Below are 24,710 nucleotides of genomic sequence, written 5' to 3'. Positions count from 1 at the left end.
AACAAAGGCAGTGAAAAAACGCAGTCTTGTCCTGCTGTTGGTGCAAGTTCCAGAAGAGCTGCTGCTGACACCACAGTGGGGGGCAGTCCCTGGGCTGCCATTTGTTCTGGATTTGGTAGGGCATCTGTGTGGCCTTTCTAGTATTTCTCAGACTGTGGATGTTGAAGATGATGAGAAAGAAGCAGCTGGGAAAGCTGGGCAGGCTCACCTCCATCGCAGCCACCCACGGTGTGCACATGCCCGGCCTGGCTGGGAGGAAACACCGCTAGCCAGGAACAGTCAGCTACAAGAGACAGGCACGGAGCTGAGTATTAAACCATTTAATTCTCAAACCACTCACATGCATAATGTTCTTTTACACCGTGTTAAAAGAAAGAAGAAAAATGCAATTTGTTTTTGATACAAACAGAAGTTCAAGTATACATTGCTAGAATTTTCAAAGATTCCTACCCAAGTCGCTAGATTTTTTCATTCACATTGTTCTTAAAGCTGTCCGACGAGAGCGCTTATTTGCTAAACTGCTGAAATGCAATTGTACAACTGCACAACCCCTCCGCCTCGGCCTTGTGCCCCTGCCACAGCTCTGCTGCTCACACTGCAGCCACTGCCCATCCCACGGGGCACGGAGCAGCACGGGGACGGCTGGTGGGATCGCTGAGAACAGCAGGACCACGCTGCAACCTACTGCAGACTGAGTGTGAGTACAGACTTCTTTTTTATCTTTTTTTCATTGCAACCAAGAATAAAATTAAAAATAAACAATAATTAGTACAGCAGGAAATTTTCTTAAGTGTGAGAATAAGTCTTGAGGGTGAGGACGCGTGTCCTACGCGTTTGAGTTATAAGCCAAGAGTCGATGGTGACAGCACAATTTCTCTTACAAATGCTTACTCTGCAAACCAGCTCTGAGCGGAATCAACAGGGGACACGTGAACTTGGACTATTATTATTTTTAAATACTCAACTGCTGAGGGCTCCATAGCCACAATATGAAAAACCTCACACCCCCAGGAACAGCCTCACCTTAGCTCAGCCCTGTGCTGCGCTGGACCCGGGGGTACCGTCTGACCTACTGTAAATGGGTTAAATTCTCCCTACAGGCAAAGGTGGTGGCGGGTTTTGTTTTTCTGACCGATTTACAACCGGATTGCAACAGGCCCCATCCTGTTGTTGCCTTCGGGTGGGACTCCTGCAGCAGCACAGGCCCAGGGGCACGCAGTGGGAGGTAGAGCTGCAGTAGTGCACGGGCACGCGGGCACCGTGCGTTGGGCAGTGCTGCTCCCTGGGCTCTGGCTGACAGCGAGCCTCCGCCGGGACGGCCGCCTCAACAGCAGCCGTGCTCACCTACCAGTTAAAGTGCATTTCTTCAGTAAAGGGTTTTTCTTTTTTCTTTTTTTTCTTTTTTTTTTTCCTTTTTTTTTTTTTTCTTTTTTTTTTTCTTAAAGAGGAACCTATTTTAAAGTGCTGTTCTAGTTTGGAAAGGGACTCTGTTTGTTTAATTAAAAATAAAAAATTAAAAAAAAAAAAATGGCACCTTTTCACATGCCAGATCTGCTCCCTGTACGTTTGTACAAGACATAAAAGCAGGGAGTCACATCTGCTGAGTAATGACCGACTTATAAAAGTGTTATTGTTATTGAAGTTTATTGCTTTTTGCTGCTGCCTGCTCCCTTGGGGTGGGAGGGAGGTGGGTCCCCCTCACCCTTACGCCCTCCCTCCCTCCCAGTGCAGAGCACATAGCCCTGGGAGCCTCGCTGTGACACACAGACCCACAGGGCTCATAAAGAGCTGCTGGCACTGCAGGGTGCTCCCCAGTGCCATTTCCCTGCTCTAGAGCTGCCCTGTGCTGCTGCCACGTGGAGGTAAGGAAAACAAATCTGAAGTGAACATTTTGCTGACAGCACATAGCGTGGCAACCTCAGCACTCCGTGAGAGAGAGAGGTAGTTACTGTCCTGGGACTCTGCTGCTTAATGCAACACACTTTCTGGAGTGGTTGCCCAGAAACAGAATGGAAAAGCTCCTCTGCTCTTTATAAAGTTATCCCAGTTAAACCTTCCTGGTGAAGACATCCTTGACTATTCCCTCTAAGAAGCTCTTATATTTTAGAAATTGATTGTCAGTTTAGTTCATTAGGAAATCAGGCGTGATTAGCAAATTGCTACACAAAGCTGCTTACGTCGTTAACTGTGTGCCAACGCCTCTGCACAGAGCTGCAGCTGTCCCTGTGTGCAGACAGAGCCCTCAGCCCCATCTCCCCCAGCGTCACCGCGTAGGGCAGCACTTTGTGCTCTCAGCAAGCTGGATGTGAGCATTAAAAGAGTGACTGGTGTCATTCACAGTGTTGTACAGGAAAGAGGGGGGTGATGCTGGGGGAAGGTGGAGGCAGAGAGCACCTTGGGCAACAACAGGGCTTCACCTCGTGTTACAGGCGGTGGAGAAGTGACCGCAGGAGCATGGAGCTGTGCGTGGTTCTCATCCTCGGTTACCATCACAGAGGATCCCCTCTTGCTCCTCAGCTCATCCTAACCAGCAGCAGTTCTACATACACAAGAAGCGTGTGTTATCTAATGACAGCATTCCCTTGCACTTTCAAATATCTCTCTGGCACTTGCTCTTTGCCAACAGAGCTTCTTCCCCAGGCGCAAAATTCGGGGAGCCAACAGGCGTTTGCCTTATGCCAGGGGCCGAATGGACAGCAGCTCCACTGCTCCCCAAGCACACGCTGGGCCAAAACCAGAGCTGTCCTTCAGAGAATTGCACCATCCCGTTTTGTTAGTGTCACACAGTTGCTGTCTCAGCCCTCACCTCTGTCAAACCAACGGTTGTTCAGATACCAACTCCCATACAATGGAGCATTAAATAGAAGCTTCACAGTAATCCAGAGTTTCCTCAGATGTGTTAGCACTAAGGAAATGGCATCACAGAGCACCCATACCAAACCAATGCCTGCAGCACACCGACTAGCACGCAGACCCCAGACAAAACTCTCTGTCTCAAGACAGCTCCTGAACTTGGCCTAATGGGGAACTGGTGCAGAAACATCTCCAGGTGATGTTCCCACAGAGCAGCTGTAGTTTCATGATTCCTCCTCCAGCCCCAGCAGTTTTATTCCTATTCTGATGCTGGCTACTCACTGTATTTTATAACCATGAGTAATTCACCAATCTAGCTTCATTTTTACTTTACAATTAGTTTCACAGTTTCATGGGCCGTGGCCAATGGTACTGGGTCTGACTGCAAATGTAACAGGAAGGTTTAAATAAATAAGATTCACTCAATTAATAATAAAAATAATGAAGACGTTTAACTGTAAAACTGAGGGGGGTTAAGTACAAAACCTACGTAAAGTTGGAAGCTTAACATAACTGACAGTCTGCAAAAAACAATACACTGATTTGTTTTAAAGTACTGACATAGACAACTGCAGAAACACGATTAACTCAGAGTATGTCAGGTTAAACGAGGAGTTACACAGCAGTACTTAAATGATACCTGAATATGTTTCAAAAAGCTTAACTGATATGAACTAGGCAGCCTGTTACAGCTGCCCATTGTTACACGATAATTCTTCAAAACAAAATACAAGTCTAACAGAAATATAGCTTGGCTTAGTCCAAGGAACGCAGGCTGCTGCAGTCAGTCATGCTAAGCAGCCAGCCTCTCCACAGATCGCTGCAGACAAGATGCTACGTCACAGGTCTGTCACTGGCAAATGAAAATACAATGGTAATGCATGGGCAGGATTGGAGCCTCTGCCCCTCACTTCACGTAGCACAGCACAGGGACAGGGACCCCCAGCTCCCACCTCAGGGCAGGGCTACCTTTAGGCAGGGGGGAGATCACCCTGCCTCTGTGGATAAGCTATTCAGTGTTTGGCTGTGCTCAGGGTGAAGAAGCTTCTCCATTACACCTAACCTGCACGTCCCATGTATTAGCTCCTGCCTGCTGCTGCTCCTTGCACCGTGCATCTCGGAGTTGTGCCCGGCTCTGTCTTCTCTGCTCCCTGTCCTTCACTGCAGGGTTCACGTAAAAGGAACGTGGCACAGCGGGGCTCCTGCGCTCAGCCCCAGTGCCCAGCACCTGCAATCAGACATAGATTAGCTTACAGGCTTTTTATATTTGCCAGATCTGAACTCAGGAGCTAAAAATGGTACTGTGTGTACACCCCGAGCTGTGAGCACGCACCAATCCTGCAGGAGAGTATGAAGGGAACCTATTCAATCAGCAGCAGCGGGCGAGCAGCTCATTGCTGCTCGGTGCAGGGACGCAGGGCAGCCTGCTACAAAAAGAGGCTCTGAGAGGAGGCACGGCCGCTGCCAAGCCTGCAGGAAACTTTGTGGTAGAGCTGGCTGCAGCATTTGTGCCTTCCTTGGATAGGCAATTACTGTCCCGTGCAGAACGATTAGCAAGATCTTATCTCTGACCCTACTTCCATCGGTGACAGCAGAATGTGCCCCTCCATAGAGGTTACTGAAAAACAAACGCGCCTCTCAACATCAGTCAGCAGCGAGTGCCTGTCTGCTACGGCACTACATTGGCCACTGAACACACTGGCAGCTCTGTGTGGCCCTTCTCTTGCTCCTGGTTGTGCCAGACTACATTCTGATTTGCTGCCTTCCCTCTTTTTATTTCTGGGCTTGCCAGAACACACTTGTTTTCCATGAAACAGCTAAGTGCCATGAAGAACATGGCAAGTTTTAAGCCTCGATTCTGTTTAACAAAACCATTTCTCTGTACCTCAGGGCTGTTCAGAGGCCTTCAGAAGGCCCTGAAGACCATCAGGGATGGCTGTAATTGCTGTGACAGCACATGTCAGCCAGAGCCCTGCAGCACTGCGCCTGGCTGCAGCTCCCCTCCACCTCAGTGCAAACCTCCCAGCCCTGACCCACCGCAGCCAGGAACAGCAGGCTGGGGGAGATGGAGGCAGAGCCACGGCCAGCAGGGAGACAGCCTGTCTCAACAAAAACTCCTCCCAGTCCTGCAACAAGAAGGGAGGGCAGCAAACCCACGCCTCAGTTCCCCTGCAGGGAAGTCCTGCTTCGTCCAGCAAAGGTAGCTGAAGTGCCAGCTGCCAGTTCCTGAAGCGGCTCCTCCAACACCAAGTCAGACTGGGTGAGAAAAAAAAACAGAGCATTAAACAGTAACTCACACTGCCTCCCCTCAATCAAACCTTATCCAGCAAATCTTAAACCTGCCCAAGGTTCCACATCCCTAAGATTCACCAGAGCAAACTCTTACACCTTACTTGTATCCGTATTTTTGTCAATACAGATCTTTTGGAACTCCCACCTCAAATGGTTCCTCCTTTACCAAGACACATCATTTCATAAGCTGTAATACTTTGGTTTACAACTGGATTAAAATATAAATTAAATAAGAATAATGCTAAATGAGCTTATATTGAAACACTTTATATATGTATACATATATATGTATATACAGTATGTGTGTGTGCATTCCCTAATGACAGCTAGAGGAAGCAAAAGTCACTCTGCAAAGGCTTCTACTCTTCCAACTAGCATGGTCAGCTTATCCATTGCAACAATTCCCTGTGCATGAAAACTAATGGAGCACTGGAAGGTGGCACTGGTAAACAGCCGGATCGCACAGACGTTCAGGAACGGAAAGGTAATAAATTATAAGAAGCAGTAGTAACGTGTTCACAGTTGGGATGAGGATAATGTTAGATGAAACCTGAATTTTCTACAGTCCCTAGGAATAAAAAGTCAAACAGGTCAGTGAAGATTACAGTTGGATATCTTTTAGTTCAACCTAAAAAAAAAGCTATGGTCGGATCAGACACAAAGAAATGGTAGGAACCACGTGGCAGTTCCCCAGCAGACAGAGCTCTGGTACCTTCAGATCAGCAGGAAGACCTCCAGTACCTGTTTGGGACCAGCACGCAGCCCAGCCCTGCTTCCATCACAGCCTCCATCCTTGCAATGGCAGCGCTCACAATTTGCACAATGAAACTAACCCAATCAATCCTACGCTCAGAAATAAGATGCTGCCAGGCCTTCCTCTCCTCCAATCACTGCAGTTCAGGCACTCCTACACCCTCTGATTTTCCCTATATTTCACAGAAGAGAGCTTTTCAGCAACAAAACCGAGGCGGCTGGCGAGAGATGGCAGGACTCCTCAGATCATTTCAGAGCAGTAACAGCTCCACGGAAGACCCCAAATTTCTGGCTGTGGTTACAGCTCAGTGCAGGATGAGAGCTGGGGCCTGCCCCACCGACCTGCCCCAGCACTGGCTCTCATTCTGTGTCTCTAAGCGTGCTGTCACCCTGCTGTGATGAATTCCCATTTCATGAGCCCTCTTTGCTCATCCCTCGCCAGCTGCTGGAACGAAGCAACCCAGCTTGCTGTCCCAAGCTCCTGCTGCAGGAGAACAGCAAGACATTTCGCTCGTCTCTCTCCCAGCCATTCCTCCCCAGAGGAAGGCTCGGCTTTTCTCAAAGCAGCAGCACAGTACTGACACAATTCTCATTATTTTCACAGCTATTCACAGGGAAGCTGGCGGCAGCGGGGACCGTCCAAGCGCTTCGCTCTGCTGTCACCCAGGGCTTTCTGCAGGCTGCTGGAGAGAAGCGTTACACTTGGCATGAGGAAGGTTTCTTTGCCATGGCAAAGAAACTAAAAGAAACTAAAAGAGCTAAGAAATGTGTTCTCCCTCTGACACAGAAGCCTGCAGAAATAGAGGACGTCCCCCCTGCCTCCTGAGGCAAGCAAACAAACGGGTGAGTGAGCCCCAACCGAAGCTGGCAGAAATGTTAAGTTACAGAGGTATCACGACGACACTTCGCTTCACATCCTCCTTGAATCACAGTTGAAATCACAGTTTTGGCAAAGGGGAAAAAGCTGCAGCTAGACGTGGAAACGCAAAGCTGTGCCTCAACCCGTCACAGAAGCATTCGTACTCGGAAGGCCGGCGTCCGTGCCTCCACAGCTTCGGTGCGACCGCAAAGAGCTCGGCGCAACCAAGGACGCCGGCACCACACCGAGCAGCTCTGCCAAGCTGGGGAGCTCAGCCCGGGTTTGGCCACACTGCACGCGACCTCCAACCCTTCACTCTCCAATCGCAGCCCTGTCTGCACTGAGGAATCAATGGCCAAAAGAAAAGTTAGGTGAACAATTCCCTCCGAACCGATTCCCTCTCCTGGTGCAGATGGGCCTCGACTGCTTTCAGCACTGCTCGAGAAAATGTCAGAGGCACCACGATTTCCACACATACGTACATATACACGTCCACTAAATGTACAGAAATAATATTAAAATGATTCCCACTACCATACCTTATACTGACTCTAGCTACAAGCTATAAACTTCACCTCGGTGAGGCCTGGGCAAGAATATTGGCTCTTTTGCATGCAATCAGAAATGATCATTTATACAGTGGCAACCTCGGCACTAAAACAAAACAAAACAAAACGAAACAAAAAACAAAAACCCAGAGGAAAAAATAAAGACCTTTCACAAGCTTTGTTTTCAGACTAGCCTAGAACAATATGAAGGAACAAGGTAATGATTTTCACCAGGCCAATCAGAAGTAGCGAATCAGCCCAACAGGATTCCACCCTGGGCTGTTGGATGCTCCTCCATTCACAGTATCAATACAGTAAAAAAAAAAGCCCAAAAATCTGCTTGAGAAACTCACAGCTATGCCATACAAGTAAGGCATTCACCAGCTCATCTCCATCGCTATGCACTGACGGATTGGTTGCCACCTGTTCAGACCAATGCTGCTTGTATAGCAGTTACTGCACCTTCACCCCTCTCTTCACAGCAAGCTTAGCAGGGAAACTTTCCCACTATATTTATATATAATATATGTATATAAATAATTTTATGTTTTTATAGTTTGGTAGTATTCTTTTAAAAGTTCTATTTTAAAACACTTAAAAATCTTTTAAGCAACTAAAGTAACTTCTGACGCTCTCTAGTGTGAACAGGATAGCATTTCAAAGTTTGTAACTTTTTTTCTTAATGATTTTTGGTAACTTCAAAAGCTATGACTAAAGCAGCATACTCTGCATATCTCCACTCCTCCCACACCTCGATTGCAACACAACCTGCCTCAGCCACCCTCTGAGCTCTCATCTGTTGTCACTGCTCTCCGGCGACCGTACTGCTTGACCTCTGATAGGAAACTGAATGGGGTGGCTGCTCAGAGAGTCATTCCCCACGTGATGATGCACTTGACAAGAGAGGAAGAAGGAGAGGAAGGAAAATGGAGGCGAGATATCAGTTTTCCTGTCCAAAATGCTCAGTGAACTTGTACTCTGCAGGCTCCCTGCTCGGAACACTGGACGAGGTTCCTCTGAGGAGCACATCCCTAGGAGTGCTGATGAACACCAAGCCCTTCCCTCCCCCGCACGCAAAAAAGCATTCATTAGAGCCACTTCTGCCTTCTGAGAGACGTGGGAGGAACAGTGAGACCTCTCACCTGCACAAAGCAGAAGCGAGGTAAGAGTACTTCCCTCTTCCCCAAACTCTTGCCTTTAAGGAGGTAGGAAAATGATCACGAGTCCCAATCTGGACTGGGGAGAGCAGGGCAGGGGGTGTTTCCCGTGCCCACCAGGGTGCAGTCAGACAGCAGGACGGCAGGACAAGCTGCAGTTTCACTTAGGAAGCCTGCCGCCTGCCAAGCCCACGCTGTAACCGCTTGCCCGGCTTCCTTTGTGAAAGCAGGATGGAATGTTACTTTTTCAATGTCTCATTGTTCCTCCCATCATCTTAAGGATCAGAACCTCATCCTTCCTTATTATACACATTAAACATCCTCCAGAGAATCCCTTCAAACAAACGTCCTCTTCCAAACCCAATCTGCGCAACATGTCGCTCATTTCCCCCTCCATCGTGAACAATTCGGCACCGGAACCAAAGAAAAATCTAAAAGTATTGCATATTTTTAAAAAGAAGACTTCTTCAAAAGATGTCAGATATTTGCACTTCTCTACCTGTCCCATGCTTTTCCATTTATGAAACACGTAAGCACGTGCAAACACCTACAATACGCAATGCAGGCGTGTCTCTCTGGGTTTGCTAAACTTGCTCTAAACATCAGAACTGCTTAGAACTTGAAGTCCATGCAAGGGAACAGAGTTGCGATTGCTCTAGGAACCATGAAGATTCCCAAACCCTTAGAAGGAAAAAAAGTAAGGTTTTCTTTTTGCGTTTCGTCGATAAAAAACTTATCAAATTAGTTTGTAGAAACAAGTTTAAAAGCAACCACCCATGATTGCTTGGCTGGGATTATAGTATCTCAGTAAACCATATTGCTGTTATAAAATATCAAGTGCGTGTCAAGGGAGAGCTGGGGTGAAGGACGACTTTGGTAGCCAGCCTCTAACTCCTCTGCTCAGCCAGTCCACAAACCTCTTCCTAAAGCCTGGCAAAGCCTGGCGACAGCCAAAGCACGGCAGTGCACCGGTCTGAAGTCAGAGCGCCCTGACCTGTCCTGATCAAAAGACGCCTCTCCCCAAAAGACCCCTCCAAACCTTCTTCCAACAAACTAAGAGTAATGCAGACCTCACAGCTGCTAAATCTCACTTCCAGTAGCCGAAGCGCTTCCAATTTTGCTGACCTCTAGAACGAATACTGCTTTACGGCCGTGCCCTCTCTTAACAAGGGGCTGGAGGCCACGCACCTGGGACGGGCAAGCCAAAAGCCCTAAAATAATAGTTGGAGTAGAAATGTAAAAAGAGACACACCAAAAATAAGACAGGGATAAATACAGTGAGGCAAGGCAGGTTCCACCAGGACAGTCTGATTTCTTTAACGTGGCAGCTACCTGGGAAAGGGAGAAGGGCGACTGCCCCTCGCCCTGCTCTCCCCTCGCCGTTGGCTATGGCGAGGAGCAGCCTGGCTCACCTGCTGGGCCACGATGCTGCTGAGAAATAAAAGTGACTGTTGTCCTGGATCACTATTAAACATTACAAAAATTTAAAATCCTGTCGATCCCTGAATAAGAAGATGATTGACACAGTTGTCTTCTTTCTCCCCAGGAGGAATACAGGGGAAAAACGTTTAACACTCTAAGTGTGTGTGTGTGTGTGTGTGGGTGTGTGTGTGAGAGAAAGAGAGAGAGAGAGAGAGAGATTTTTCTGTTTTGGCAACATCTTGGGAGCTTCTTTCTGTCCGGTGGTGGCATTGCACTAATTACAGTACCAGCCTGTGAGGTTGGTGCTGACTCCAGAGCCCGAGTGGGAAGACGGTCCTTTCTCCCCAGACTCCACAGCCGCGCTTCAATCCGGCCCAGTAGTGGACACAGATCCCTGTGCCGTCTCCCCCACAGCGACAGCTTCCTCCTGCGGGGGGGACTCCTCCTCCGCCTGCCCCCGGGACGTGACCGTGGTCTCGGGGGAAATGCTGTGAGGCCCCTCCAGAGGCACACAGCCCGGGTGGTTCTTGCGAAAGTGCTGGTTGAGGATGGCCTGGAAAGGGAAGCTCTTGCCGCAGACGTGGCAATGAAAAGGCTTGTTGCCCGTGTGCTTGCGGATGTGATACTCCAGCTGATCCTTGCGGGTGTACTTCTTCCCGCACATGCGGCAGACAAAAGGTGTGATGCCCATGTGCAGACGCATGTGCCGGTCCAGGCTGCCCTTCTGGTTGAAGGATTTGGCACAGTAAATGCAGGTGAGCCGTGGGTTGTACCGGAACCAGCGCTCTGACACTTCCTGCTCCCGGAGATATTCCACGTAACCGCTCACTCCGATCATGGCAGATTCCTCCCCCTGCCCAGGAAACAACACAGATTTAGAAAAACAGTGTATGGGAACTGCTGAATCACGGCCTGAACCTCTGAACCTGAGGCCACCAATGAATCAGCCATGGGAGCACAGGTGAAGGCAATTCAGCTGTGATGCTGGAAGGGGTGGAGCCTGGCTGCACCTCTCCTAGACCCATTTAAGATGGACTGCCAGTGGGGAAGGATCTCTTTCTGGAGATCCCTCCTTTGGAGTTTTACAGCGAGCCCAGGGTAAGGGTAAGCACTCTATCTATTCTCTTTTTGGTATAATAACCTGCTTAGCCAAACTCTCTTGTTTATTTCATAATTATGATATCTGTATATTCACTGATTATACAAACAGGCAGCTTGATTAAAAAAAGAAGAGAAGATCTGCTGCTTCTTCCTCTAAGCCCCAGTCCAGTCAAGCATTGAAGCATGTGCCAAGCCTAGAAATCAACAGCACTAATGTCTTCAACCTCAAGCACACATTTAAGTGCTTAACAGGAGCCTTGGGGCTGGAAACAAATGAGCAATCAATTAGAAACCTCTGCTCCATGCCCCTTCTGCCAAGCCACTCACTAGGTCTGGGGAAGAAAATACTGCCTTTGTCAGAAGGGCGCTCTGCCACTGATGGAGTTGTGGATCAAATAGGTCAATTCATGGTTTTTTTTTTTATTTTTTTTCCCCTTAAATTTGGGTCAGTTTCACTGTGCCCTATTTTACTTATTCAATGTTTTTTTTTTTTTTTTTTTTTTAAAAGCCAGCTTACAGTAAAACCAAGGTGGAGTAAACTCCAAATCACATCTGAAAATCTTTAGGTGTCATTTCACAGGTGTTATAAATTCAGGTGTCATTCAGGCTTCATTTTACCATGAATGATGTTTGCCTAAATTCTTATCCAATCTATCTACCCCCGTGTCGTGGCAGGGGAAGCCACAGCACAGAGAGCTGAGATGCCTGGTCCAAGACACACAGCCAGGGCAGCAGGCTGCCTTCTGAAGCCAGAAAGACAAACAGCCAAGGGCTGCACTGCTTTCTGGAACTTTCCAGAGCTATCACATCCAGAATGAATGCGGGCAGATGGCCCCTGAATGCCTCTGTGTTGCAGGATGCAGCGTTTGCATCCCATGCCTGTGGCAGTTCCTGATGATGCCAAACACAGACAAGCAAGCAGCATAAGCACAGGAGAAGCTCTTCTCTGGCTGCTAGGGCTGGGCACGTGCAAGCAGCAGCATAACCATGACAGGTGCCCTGAAATAGGCTGTTCAAGCAGTAGCAAGCTGCAGGGAATTAAAGGAGATGCATCACGCTATGGTACTTTGCTTGCACTCTGCTACCAGGCAGGGATTAAAGGCAAACTATTTATAACACCAGCACAGGAACACCAGAAGAGTGAAAGGTGATAATACTGCCCTGCATACGCTGAAGCCTACGGTTCTAAGTTTGAGGCCATCTCACTACAAAGAAATAATGGCAGCTTTTCCACACTTGGAGCTAAAATTGCTTTTTATGTCGCATTTGCCCTGGAGGGTTAGTTTGACCTGAAATTTTCTAGATGAATTCTGAGGACGCAAAACAAACCTTCAGCAAAATAGGAACAAAAAGGTATCATCTGTTTTTTTTGGAAGGGTATTAGGAAGTTAGCAGACAGAAATTGTGATTTTTATTCCTCTCTTCACTCGTTCTCACTCAAGGTCAGAGCAGCCTGCTAACTTCTCACCTGCTTCCAGCAAAGTCACTTGATTACAAACTGACACGCTGCTCATGTGTCAGGAACACGAGAGTCATACTACACAGTGCTGGGTGATGCACTTGCACTACAGTGTCACTGCAACACTGACTGTATGCAAGAAAGAAACTAGACAAAGGACAAAACAGTACAAACCCACAGGGTAAACCTGCAGCCACCTGACACTCCCCCCAAAAGCTTCACTGGTGTAGCACTGGGAGGGCTTTTGGGGATGATTTTGATACTAACAGGAAAAAGCTCAGATGTTGTCACCCCTCAGCCCTTCTGCAGAAGCCAGCTACTACCTCCTCCTTCAGCTCAGGCATTTGCTGTCAGCACTTTAGCAGATACAGCTCTGCAGGTGAACAAAGTTTCTCCGCAGGAGCTGGTGGCCTGCCCAGAATGAGGGTTGGCACTTATGCCCTCAGACAACAAGAGAAACTCCTCATGTTTTCCAGCTATCTGGATGAAATCCCAAATAACAGACAATCGGTTTTAAATCATATACTGATGGCATGCGATCCGAGTGTGCACAACTAAACCCTTTGCCACAGGAAACAGTTCTTGCTTCTCAAGCAGTATTGCTTGTAAATGCAAAACGTTACATATTACACCACAACATAGTCCCCTTAACCTTCAATGACAATGTTTACTTGCAAACTTCTAGAACTGCTTACCTGGGAACTGGGCTGCTTGGGCTCATCCATCCGCCCGGGAGACTCGCTTTTTGATCTGTACCGCTCAGTCACTGCAACCATGCTGCCAGAAGGGCTAAATCTGTGGGGTGGGGGAAGAGCGTAAGTGGAGTTTTTAATGGGCATCAGGTCACTGTGGTGTGTAGAACAATGGGTGAGCAATAGAGGCACCTGGGTAACATCTCTTCGTCCTCACCAGCTAACACACAGGAGGCGGAATGCGGAACAGCACAAGTATAAAGGAAAAACCAAGTCATAGTGGTCTGTAGTTTCAGTCTTAACATCTGAAAAATAAAACTGAGTCATTTGGCTTCCAGTTCAGTAACAGAGAGTTTTTTGGTCGCTACTGCAAGCAAATAAATTGATATGGGCCCGGTGAACTCAGGAACTCTATGGGAGAAGAAAGCATTTCTCCAAGGGCGTCCCTCACGTACCACCCTCATCCTCCTCCCCCTCACGAGAGTGACACTGAGACACATCACAGCAGTGATGAGGTGGGTTCCAGGTAGGAAACAGCAAATGTGGAATGCAGTGCAAAAAAAGAGATGCTCAGGGCTAGATGACCCATGGAAAAGACGTAACAAGCTAGGAAAGGCTTCCTTCCCATAGGCCAGCTCAAAACCATTCCCACAGACTGATTTATTAAAGTGATGGAACATCCACTGTTTCTGGGTAGCTGTTGCCCCGTGGGACCAGAGGGATTGAGATGGAAGAGAACAGAGGGAGATGTGAAGGGAAATCTCCCACAAATCCATAACCTCACAGATACAATCCACCCTTTATCAGCTCCATTGTTTGGTCTGAGCTAAGGGCAAGAAAACAAATGTTGGAGCTCAGGGGAAGTAGATGGATGGAGAAACAAAACACAGGGTATTTCACTACCTATTACCAATAAAGGCTTTTTGCTCTTTTACATAATCAGAACAACAGTGGAGGCCAAAAGGGTCCCCACTTTGGTAGCTTCAGAAGAGGTAAACCCAAGATCCGCTGCTATCTTGGGCCACCAGGAAGAAAATTTCCTCTAGACCTATAGCTGGTGACCAGCTTGTCCCTAAAGCAGAGCAACCCACCAGTTCCCAGGTCAGAAGGCATTGTTACAATGGCACTTTGTGTAACATACTGCATACAACCTCATCGATTCCATCTGCTGAGGTTGAACTGCAACGTCTCTTTTAGACAAAAATCCCACCACAGTTGGAACACTGAGACATCGAGATTCCAATCTATACATCTCTAAGTGTTAAAACTCGAGTTCCCAAGTCAGCTTGCACATGGAGAACCTGGTCTGATCACGATCCAGCCAAAACATTATAACCAAAACCATACACTCTCTAACACAATAGAAAAATTCCATCAGCTCTTTTGCTTAAGATGGCCACATGAAATATTAGGGGCAGATATTCAAAATGGAACAATCCAGACAAGTGAAAATCTTGCTCAACCTCTTCATACGGCCAAGGTCAGTAAATAAGCTCAAGAAAACTCACCTGTCAATCTCACTGCTGGTCGGCCTCACCACTTTGGCCCCGGAGGACCCTAATGTGTAAGTCTCTTGGCTTATTGATCCATGGCCCGTGGTGTCAATGACCATAGCAGTGACCTCCTCAGCACTGCTGCCATCTTCTCCTGACGGCTGATTCTCTGTCCCCAGCCACTCCTCCAGGTTCTCCGTTTTAATGCGCACTCCTCCCAGCACCCGGACGTCATCGTCGTTCCGTCCCCCGCGGTCTCCCACTCCTGTCTCAACATACCACTGTCCCGCTCTGTTAATCCGCAGGATGGGTTCCCTGCTTTCCACGTCCGAGCTCTGCTCGATTATCTGAGGGCTGGTGGATTCTGCCGGTGGGCTGAGCTCCCGAATGTCCAGCACTGTGCTAACCTGGCCCAGGCGGCTCCCTTTCAGGGTGTTGTGACGGGGGCTCATGGAACGGTTCAGATTTGGCGTCACCCGGTGTGACTCCGGGGGTCTCTCCTGATGTTTCGTCCTGGTCTGGCTCAATTCTGCTTCCACCTCCGCCACGTTGATTTTGAAATGAATTCCCTCGAGAATCTGCGTGCATTTGTCTATGATGTGCTGCATCTGCAAGAAACTGGCAGCCGTTAGGTAACTTATGATGTCAGCCAGCTGCAGACATATCCGACCGGTGTAGCAAAAAGAAAGGAGCTGCTCAAAAACAGACGGGTTCTTGATGACAGAAATGGAAACCGTGCTCATTTCGTTCAAGGACATGTGGTCACGGAAGTAGGGCGAGCTGGCAGCCAGCACCACCTTGTGAGCGCGGAAAGCTTGCCCCTGCACGTTGACCACGATGTCACACAGACGACCCTGCATGCGCAGCTGATTCAGGTGGCTCAGGACAGAGTTACTGAAGTCAGGAATCTCCAGCTGAATGTTCCCACTCTTCTCCATGGCTGTCTGAGTTGCAGGTGTACGGCCCTACTGGCAAAGAAAGAAAAATGTCATCGTTAACGGAGCTGGGCTACCATTTGCATTTAGAACGTCTTTCATCTCCTTTCATTCAGCTTGAAATATTGCAGGTTTTAGAGAGCTTTTCCAGCATTTAATTTACAAGTGGCTCGCAGCAGTTCTCTGATCTTTATGTTCTGTACACCACCTTTTACAAACGTTATGTTAAAACAGTCCCTGACAGATCCTCATTCCTGTTCCCTGCGGCTCAAGTGCTCTAAACAGTTCGTTCTGTGAGCCTCAATAAAAGCACATTTGCATTGTAAAAAGAACATAAAAAAATGGTTCAGGTTCTAAAAATAGTTAATGATTGCATAATGGATTAAAATACTTAGCACTTCTACCTTCAAAGCACGTTGATAGGGGAGAGCAATATTGTTACAATAATTGTCCTTTACAGGACAGGATCAGGAAGGAGAGAGAATCTCTCTCCACAGAGACTTTTCAAAAGCTGACCGGCACGTATTTGAACTGAAGGCATCTTAATCATGTCATTAAACCCAAAATATCTGTCATCTGTAGCGTTTCCAACAGAGGGCAAAAAATACACAACAGGCCAGGGGAGAAAAAGAACAGCATCCAACTCTGAACTGCAACCGATCAGACCGTCCACCAAGCACAAGTGACTCTGTGAAAAAAAAGAAGCTAACATTTGTGTAGTTAGATATTGCATACAGCAAAATACGACTCCTGAACAATGGGGATTAGCAAACTGGCTCTCTTAGGTTTTTGGTTTTGTTTTGCTTTTTTTTTTTTTTATAAATCATCACATTTCATTTTGGCAAAGTTTGAAAAGGAGCCCTGACCATATATGGTAAAAATTCAGAATGGTCCAAAATTAGACGTAAACTCACAAAAAAAAAAAAAAAGAAAGAAAGAAAAAAAGGAAAATAAATATCTTCATTAAAGACCACTTTTGGCACGAGCAGCTTCCAAGCCGGATGGCATCTGCGCGTCAATTAGGCAGAGTGCTGCAGATATCAAAACAATTTCAGGCAGTCCAGGAATATCGAGGCTGATAGTGCCTACTCTGAGAAATCTCCCAATCAAAGGCACTAGCACATGCTTAAACTTAAGCATACGTGCCTTTGAAGGACAGGGCTCTAGAGCTTCAACGGGATTTTTTCTTTCATGCAGGATAGTGCATGTTCATATGCCAAAACAGACTTTGTGCAAACTTGGCAAAATATGTTACTAAACCTGAAGCTGCAGAACAGCCTGTCAATCTTCTGGGGTTGTGCAAAGGGATTGCTACACGGCAGGACGGCTGTGTATCTACAGGGCAGATGAGATCAGAGTTGCATAAAGCTTCCCAAGGTGCAGCTTAACAATGCCACATCTGAAGGCTTCTTCTCCCCTTCGCTACGTTTGGAGGAAAGCAACAGAACCCACGCGAAATGAAGAAGTAACTGTAGCACACAGGTCCAGCTCAACACAGAGTTAAGAGCAGAACTTCAAATGCACAAAAGGTGGTGAAGAAGCAAATCCACTGTCTTACCTGTAACGTTAATGGTAACATGCACCGGGGAGGAAATGGGGCTGGCGTGCTGCTGTTTTCCTTTTTTCTTCTGAGGTTGTAACGTCTCAAAACTTTTTGCCCCCTTTGCCTTTAGAAGGAAAAAGAAGAACAAAGGTAGCATAGAAGAATAGGGCTGTCCCTAACAGAATCAAGGATGTCAGGTTTTGTCGTCGTGTTGTGTTGGAGGATACAGCTGCAGTATTAGCTAACTAATACATGACGTCCCACCCCAAACCGCAGAGCCAAGGAAATACTGAGTCTTATCACACTGATCTTTCCCCACCGCCTGCTCCGTGTTTGTATTGCGTGGACAGTCATTAAAATAGAAAAATGGAAGTGCAGATAATCCAAGTCAAGTCATTTCCTCTCGTATGTAGCCGGTATCTCTGGCCCCAACCCTGCAGGCATTTAAATGCACAGGGCCTTACTCACATCAGCCGTTTCACTTATACCATTAGAAACACACAGCTGAAATCACGTCAAGTATGTGCAAATGTTTACAGGACCGGGGCCCTGTAATCGCATAATCTTCCCAGCCACCGGTTTCTAGAGCGATGAAATCCAAAGCATTCTCTTAATCAAGGCAAACAGACTCTTGTAGGACCTTGGCTGGCACACACTACACGGGGAGTGCAGGGCTGGGACGCGTGGGCCCAGTCAGGCCTGCAGGGCCGTGGGCAGGCCCAGCACACGGGGGAATCCCACGAGTTCTCAGGAAATCAGCTTGGAAAGCGCAGAAAGAAAAATAAAAAGAAAAGTCAGACGCTGCCTGCTGATGGGGGCTGTGTATGGCCGGGGTCAGAAGTCAGCTGCTCCCCGGGGAGCCCCAAACACCGCTTGTGCGCTTGCTCCCACAGCAGGGACACGTTGCTGTCTCCGTACCCAGGGAGCAGCGATTTGTGACATGTTTAGGGGGCAGTCTGAATTAGATGCTGGTGAGGCGTAATCTCTCTGCTCAGAAGACTGGACGCTGACCACGGAGGCAGAGGATAACGAGCTTACACGGCAGCCTCAGCCTTTGTGTTTCCTGGCACCGCACTGCACGCTCCTCACCTGGAGGATAAGTGGGATCTCCTGCTGAGCGCTGCTCTTTGCAGAGAGCGTGCTGAAGACGCTTATCTATTTTTAATACAATTTAAAGCATCAGCAGCTGTGACTTGGGCTTATCTCAGAAAACGTCTCTTCCCCCCTGTGAGGTGGGTGACAGCCACCACGGAGTGCAGCAGGAACCCCCCGCCAGCACTCAGGGCTCTGGGTGGAGGTCAGGCTGGGTGTATCAGTGGGCAGAACAGTCACGTTTGGGCGCTGGATGGAAAATGTCAAACTTGGGAGACCAACATCTCCCTTGTCAGGAAATTTGGGCGCTGCGCACAGCGGCAGCAGAGATGATTTGAGAAGAGCTGCGCCTTGGGGTTGAGGAGATGTGCTGTCACCGGCCAAGCCGACTGCTTTCAAATCAAGATGGGACTTGAATAAAAACCTTTCAAAACCCACCGTGAACTGTGAGGAGAGATCACAGGATCACGAAGGCCGGGAAAGACCTCTGAGCTCACCAAGTCCAACCACAGCCCACCCCCCGTCCCTCAGTGCCACATCTCCGTGCTCCTCCAGCCCCTCCACGGCCACCTCCCGGGATGCTGCTTTCCTCAGCCACGAGCGAGCTGCACAAAGCTCGTTTTCTTCCTCACCAAATCGCTAACGAGCGATGACTCAAGGCCTTCTCTCCACGAATGAGGCAATTACGGTTAATTTTTAGCCCTCACAGCTACAGAGAGCACAAGCCCGCTGACACGAACCCGGAGGCGAGCAGCAGCGCATCGCACCTCGGCACAGGGACCCCTCAGCCCAGCCCGTCCCCACACGGCACCCCAAGCCCTTCCCTGCGGTTCGGCCAGTTCCACGCCCGCCGCCCCACGGCGCAGACCCTTCTCCCCCGCCCCTCCCCTGACACGGCTCCGTGCCGCCCCCCGAGCCCCGCCGCCGCCCCCAGAGAGCGGAGCTCAGCGCGGTCCCCCCGCACCCCGCGAGGAGCTGCAGCCACCGGCCCCGCTCTCCCCCCGGACGGCCGGTGCCGCTGCCCGCCGCAGCCCACGACAGCCCCGCGGACACCCCGACACCTCCCACCGTCCGCCCGCCTCCCCCGCCTCCTTACCGACAGGGCGGGCGGCGCAGCGGAGGCCCCGCCGGGGCTGCCGGGGGTACGGCGCGGCCGCGCTGTCACGGGCGGCCCCGCTCCCCCCGCCCCGCCCCGCCGCGCCCCGCCCCGCCGCCGGCACCGACCTCCCGGGGGTGGGCACGGCCCCGAGTGCCGGCCCGGAAGCGAAACCGCCCCCCCGCCCCGGAAGAAAATTCCCGCCCTCTCTGCCGCGCATCGCCATCCCGTCCCCGCCCGGAGGGAGGGGCCGCTCCGTGGTCACGTGATCGCGTTGGGCTATATAAGGGGTGCGCGGGTACCAGTCCTGCCTTTCCGCCTGTGGCACGGAAGCAGGTATGGTTACGTAGCTCTGTGTGTCGCCGGCGGCGTGCGTGTGGAGTTATTCCGCTCAGCCCCGCTCCGGCGCCATCGGCGAGCGGTGTGGAGGCACCGCGGGTCGTTGTTGGTTCGCGATGGGAGCTGGAGGAGGAGGATGGAGGCGGATTGCGGCGGCGGGGCCCGGCGCACCCGTTAGGCCTCGGCCCGCTGTGAGGGCGGGAGGGGCTGCGTGCGAGCGCGCCCTGCGCTGCCGCCACTTTGCTTTGTGCGGGAAGAGCAGCTCGGGAGAGGTCGGAGCGAAGCGCGCGGGGAAAATAGCTGGTGCGGACTGGCTGCGCTGTTCAGCTATACTTAAATATTTTCAGGAGGTGGTAGAGCTCACTGTTGCCTGCTCGTGTGTGAACGAGTGGTTGTAGTAGATGTTGGGGAGGGAGAGCCCTCTCTGGGGAGGCTTTCAAATGTGTGGTGTAAGTGAGGAGGTGCCCTTGCCCCTTTATTGCTGTACGCTGACCTCTAGAAGGCCTCGAACCTCCTGTGCTGCTGGAAGAGTATCAGAGCTCCCTTCGCATTCCATGTGCCCGCACATGATGAAAACTATGTTGGTAGGGACATCTGAGAGGCTGATGAGTACCAACATATCTGAGCTGGACGTGGAACGGGGGAGGGAGGCAGGAGTATGGAGTGGCTGAGGCACCACGTGCTCAGTGCTCCTGGTGGCCGCTGGATCCACCCGCTGGCTGCAGTCAGTTGGAACAGTTCAGTGATTCTGATCTGTTCCTGGTAAGCAATACGGGCTAGTAGTTATTTGGGTGGGTTTGTCTCCAAGTTGGTGTCGTTTCAGTAAGGGGAAGCTTTGCAGCGAGGCTCAGGGCATTGCTTTGAGTTGCGCTTCCTCCTTTTTCAAAGGAAACGTGTGACCATAATATCCTCAGTCTTAATAGAAGAGCTAACGCGTGCTCTTTTGTTCTCAGTCTAAGATGAATCAGTTACCATCCTCCCTCTCCTGTGGCTTCAGAATAGGTGAGTGCTGTTTTTGGAATACAGTTTAAATTGAAAAATATGTACTATGTAGGTGCACATAGAGCAACTAGCCTGGATTACTTTTCTATCTCAGTAAGGAATTACAGGGCCAGTGTAAAGCAATTATGATGTCTCTTAGGCAGTTTTCATTCTACTGCTGGGAAAAGCCACATGTTCCTTTGCTGGAAAGTGGATTTCAGGCTCCTGGTTCTGGAAAACTAGTTCAGCTTCTGACCAGACTGAGAGTACACTAGATATGCATCTGTTCATTACTGATATTTCACCATCCACACCAGCAGATTGGAGAAAAGTGCTCGGTGCATGTTTCTAAATAGGACCTGTAATGATCAGGATTTGTCATTAAATTGGAGAGCCTGTGATGTTTTCAGTATTAGAGTAGTGGACAGAAGTGATTTCTGAAAACTCTGTGCTGAGGCTTTTTCAATGCTTACTGTCACTGCAGTGACAGCTGGAGATACTTCCTAGTTCTGCAGGCATTTGATGATGTCCTGTCTGACTTTCAGGCCTGCTGCTGAATATGAAGACTTGATGCTACTTCATAAGGTAAAACTTGTTGGGGAAAAAAATCAAACATTTAGGGGCTCACTGTTTAGATTTTAATGACCTCAGTAGGCAGATTTGATTCCCTAAGTTAATCCTCTGGTGCCACAATGATGACTGTATAGTTTGCTACTCTTGACCAAGAAAATGATGAGAGCTCAAACCACCATAATTTCTATCTGAGGCACAACGACTTAAAATTCACCTTGATAAAATATTTTGGCCTTGAATTTACTTTCATAAGCTTTTTCTCTTCCAGGATTTGAATAATGCACTCAAAGAAGAAACATCACCTGGTAAGAAGCTTTGTGCAATCTGTATTTGGGTTTGTTCTGTGTAGCTGCTGAATCACTGCAGTGAAAAGGGTGGGATGCATAAAATGGGATGGCAGTGCTTCGAGATTAATTGCCCCTAATGCACAGAAATGGGTACTCGTAAAATCTGTGTAGAGTCTTTGAGATACTAACATGTTTTATATTGAGAATTTGAGCTTCTCAAAGTCCTTGCTAGATGACTGCTTGCTACTATTACTCCAAAGCAGATACAGTGATGATAACATAGTTCAGCAGATTAGCTCATGATGAGTCACGTTCTGTCTTTCGCTCCTATCTGATGTATCTCGCTGTTGTATTTAGCTCCTTGCTAGGGGGTCTAGACTTGACAAAGAAAGCTGAGAGAATCTGATTTTCTTTTGTTGCAGGCACTGGGAAAAGCCACAAGATGAATGTGCAAGGTAAATATTGCATTAACTGCAGCTGCACAAACTAGCTTTCTGTCCCTGACCTGTGAGAAGGCTGTGTATGATGATAGCATAGTTCAGCAGATAACCTGTGATGATCACTCTGCTAGTCTTTCGCTCCTATCTGATGCAGCCTCCTGTACCTGGGGTAATTCTGGCAGATAGCTCACATGAGAAGCTTGGGTGAAGCACTGTATTCACTATGTTGTTGCTTTGCAGTCTGCCCTGCATGAAAATGAAGAGTGCTTGTGCCCAGCGGAGCTGATTTACCTTTGCTGGTGTTGGTGAAGATGCTGCCTTTATAACTGAAGGTAATTGCACATATTTTAGAAGGCTGTGTTTGACTGTGCCGCGTTTGTGGACTAGGTCAGCTACAGTGCTGCATTTGGGCTTGCATTTGGAAAATGCAGAACCATACTGTTTCTGGAAAACTTGCAGCAAAGATACGTGCCCTAAATATGTCTTATGGTCCTGTATACTTCCCAGTAAAGTAGAAATTTTGTGAAGTGTTAGGATTTCTAGAATGTAGAGACTAAATGCCTTGAACAGTAAATGCAGCAGTGCTAATTTAGTATCTGAAATGCTTTTTCTGGTTTAGGCCAACTTGAATATTTGTCTGGAGTTGAGGTCACTGGGGGTTTTTCTGCTTCTTTTTGCAATTCTAGCAATTGAGGAGTAAGATCCTAAAGATGCTGAGGAGAGCTGGGGGATAGATTTGGGCTCCCCTGTGGAGGATGGGAGTGTTGCAGTCTGCTGTAAATGATGTTGAATCAGGTCTCTGATCCCAATGAGGATAAAACTTGACTAAACACTGATACAGTATTTGACTGAGGTGGTTGTTCTTGAGCTCAAGATTTTTGTTGGATCACATCTAATGGCAACTTTTCCTTTGCAGACTTAGAAAGTGTTTCTCATCAAGATGTAAGTACTTGTTTTTAACTTTGAGTATTAGCATAGCAAGTCTAGAATGTGCCTGTGAAATCAAATACTCGGCTGAGGGAGCGGAAAGAGGGCAGTGTTGGCTGCTAATTGCATTTCAGCCAGACCAGAAAGATGTGTAAAAGAAGTGCTGGATAAAGACCTGCCCTACATGGACTGGCTTTGCTAATCTGCATGTGTGCTTGTGAAATTGTTGATAGCATAGCACATCTGGGTCCATCCTGTTCCCAAAGCAACCATAGCCCAGAGCTGATAGCTGTCCAGTGACTGGATGTGTAAGCTGCCTGTGTGATGAGACATGAATACCTTGACTTCAATCATGGAGGTCTGCAATTAGCTCTATCTGACTTCAGGCATCTGACTAGATTTCATTCTTCTGTGTTTGTTTTTGTACTCTTCTGACTGCTTTTTCTTCTAGTACTGTTGGGAAACTGTGAAGTGGTGCAGTTGGTTGTGCTGCGGGCAAAAGTGAGTAGCCAGTGAATTTCTATTACTGGTCATTACTGTGTGCATGTGATGGGAAAGGTACTAGATGTTAGCCTCTAATTGTGCTGCCATCTTGTAGCTGCAGGATTATTCTTAAACTCCTGCAGTGGATAATTTTATAGCAGCCAGCAGGCTTCACCTACCAAGGTACTGGGAATTGAATTTCATATTTGAGGCTCCAGTTATTTGAGTACTCTGTAAAGAATGTAATTGTGCAGACAAGCAGGCATGTCTTACAGGGTTATAATGATGTTGTCAAATGTCTGACCTGAAACTACTAATGTAGACTTCTCTTCACTGAAAAACCCTGTGTCTGGCAGTAGCCATGGGTGTGCTGGTAATAGATGATTAATAACTTGAAATGGGAGGGAATTCTGTGTGGCAATGGATATAAAGGGGAACAACTCTGCTTTGAGGCTTTTACAGAATTTGCTCTCTAGGGGGTATAGGAAAAGTGCTACCTATTTTTGAACTGTAATTTAGGATCTCTCCTAGAGGAGAATGCTTTGGAGGTAGCTGCTGCTTTTTTTTTTTTTCTGGGATGGAGTTGGTGGAATGTGAGTGCTTCTGTGCTGTTAGATAAATGGCAGATGTGAGTCTGCTGATTGCATTTGTGAACACCAGTAGCTTCAATTCATGTGTGGAATCACCAAAGTCAGGTCGTGGTAATTTTAACAGAAGAAAAAAGTTTCTGGAAGTCTTGTCGTTGTAATACAGCACTAGCTTTGTACTAAAAAACTTTTATTCTTGTATTTATCTTAGATTTGAGAATGGAAGAACTGCCCAAGATTCTGTGACAGATACTTGCTTGGTAAGCTGTTTGCTTCTCAGTTGCCATAAAATATTTTTAATGAGCTGTGTAGACCAATTGAAATATGTAAGTGCTTTTATTGGAAAGAATGCCTAAACCAAGCATTGCAGAGCTTGCATCAGTGACTACTGCTGATTGAAAACAGTACAGTTACTGTTTAACTGTTTGTTGGTTAACTCATGCAGTGGGTTTTTGCAGGGATTATTACTGAATAATGTAGTGAATTACTTGTCTCTGTGGCAAGATGAGTTTTTACTTGATGTGAATGAGGCAGTCTGAAATACTGAGCCTGTCCTCTAAGGCAAAACAACAGTAACAACTTCAAGCTTCTCTAAGCACGTACTGTTCATGATGATTATTAGTTCTAAGCAATGGGAATCTCTCTGAAAGAGACTGAGGAGGACTCTTGATCTGAAACAGTACACAGATTTCAAGCTTTCTTGAAACACTGCCAAGCAGAGCGTTAATAGAAAAAAATCGTTGTTACAGAGTGAAGCTGAAGGGGAGCATGTGAGAAATAACACCAACTTTGAGGTAA

The 24,710-nt window shown here is 48.1% G+C and overlaps 2 protein-coding genes and 6 non-coding genes across 25 annotated transcripts in view; 7 read left to right on the top strand and 1 right to left on the bottom strand.

Moving 5' to 3' along the window:
* Positions 1-305: 305 nt before the first annotated feature.
* ZBTB37 (zinc finger and BTB domain containing 37) lies at positions 306-19,494 on the bottom strand. 2 transcript variants are annotated; one of them, XM_085231717.1, is made up of 5 exons: positions 19,296-19,494; positions 17,123-17,231; positions 14,645-15,594; positions 13,140-13,239; positions 306-10,737 (listed from the first exon to the last, which is right to left on the bottom strand). In XM_085231717.1, the coding sequence occupies exons 2-5, from the start codon at positions 17,141-17,143 to the stop codon at positions 10,249-10,251; spliced, it is 1,560 nt and encodes a 519-aa protein (XP_085087843.1). In that variant the 5' UTR covers positions 17,144-17,231; positions 19,296-19,494; the 3' UTR covers positions 306-10,248. The 2 variants fall into 2 exon arrangements, with proteins under 2 accessions (XP_085087843.1, XP_010714121.1); XM_010715819.4 differs by lacking the exon at positions 19,296-19,494 and having other exon boundaries at positions 14,645-15,597; positions 17,123-17,235.
* Positions 19,495-19,558: 64 nt separating this feature from the next.
* NPL (N-acetylneuraminate pyruvate lyase) overlaps positions 19,559-24,710 on the top strand; it is a 40,931-nt gene continuing 35,779 nt past the window's right edge. For 6 of the 17 annotated variants that reach the window (XR_014885242.1, XR_014885240.1, XR_014885241.1 and 3 more), the window contains exons 1-10: positions 19,560-19,631; positions 20,588-20,636; positions 21,161-21,200; positions 21,457-21,493; positions 21,898-21,930; positions 22,156-22,247; positions 22,832-22,857; positions 23,294-23,343; positions 24,124-24,172; positions 24,662-24,706. The gene's annotated coding sequence lies outside the window, so the exon portion shown is untranslated. The other 11 variants (XM_085231722.1, XM_085231721.1, XR_014885244.1 and 8 more) reach the window with 9 other exon arrangements.
* Positions 20,189-20,268, top strand: LOC116217017 (small nucleolar RNA SNORD74). Its single transcript, XR_004160854.2, has one exon. It is a non-coding gene; the product is annotated as a small nucleolar RNA SNORD74 (small nucleolar RNA).
* Positions 21,008-21,074, top strand: LOC116217024 (small nucleolar RNA SNORD75). The gene has a single exon (XR_004160861.1). It is a non-coding gene; the product is annotated as a small nucleolar RNA SNORD75 (small nucleolar RNA).
* Positions 21,736-21,818, top strand: LOC116217020 (small nucleolar RNA snR60/Z15/Z230/Z193/J17). Its single transcript, XR_004160857.1, has one exon. It is a non-coding gene; the product is annotated as a small nucleolar RNA snR60/Z15/Z230/Z193/J17 (small nucleolar RNA).
* On the top strand, positions 21,989-22,072 carry LOC116217018 (small nucleolar RNA snR60/Z15/Z230/Z193/J17). Its single transcript, XR_004160855.1, has one exon. It is a non-coding gene; the product is annotated as a small nucleolar RNA snR60/Z15/Z230/Z193/J17 (small nucleolar RNA).
* On the top strand, positions 23,603-23,666 carry LOC116217023 (small nucleolar RNA SNORD78). Its single transcript, XR_004160860.1, has one exon. It is a non-coding gene; the product is annotated as a small nucleolar RNA SNORD78 (small nucleolar RNA).
* LOC116217009 (small nucleolar RNA SNORD79) lies at positions 24,513-24,594 on the top strand. The gene has a single exon (XR_004160846.1). It is a non-coding gene; the product is annotated as a small nucleolar RNA SNORD79 (small nucleolar RNA).

Source organism: Meleagris gallopavo, chromosome 10 (genome assembly GCF_905368555.1).
Source record: "Meleagris gallopavo chromosome 10, MGAL_WU_HG_1.1, whole genome shotgun sequence".
Lineage (NCBI taxonomy): Eukaryota > Metazoa > Chordata > Aves > Galliformes > Phasianidae > Meleagris > Meleagris gallopavo.
Note: the sequence above shows the minus strand (reverse complement) of the source record. Positions and strands in the feature narration are given on the sequence as shown.

Bases quoted from the DNA above. Each gene is read 5' to 3' on its own strand.
- ZBTB37 (XM_085231717.1), bottom strand. From the start codon at position 17,143: ATGTTACCATTAACGTTACAG. The intron at 15,595-17,122 runs GTAAGACAGTGG...CTTTGCCAGTAG, and splicing joins TGTTACCATTAACGTTACAG to GGCCGTACACCTGCAACTCA. The intron at 10,738-13,139 runs GTAAGCAGTTCT...TTTCCTGGGCAG, and splicing joins CCAAGCAGCCCAGTTCCCAG to GGGGAGGAATCTGCCATGAT.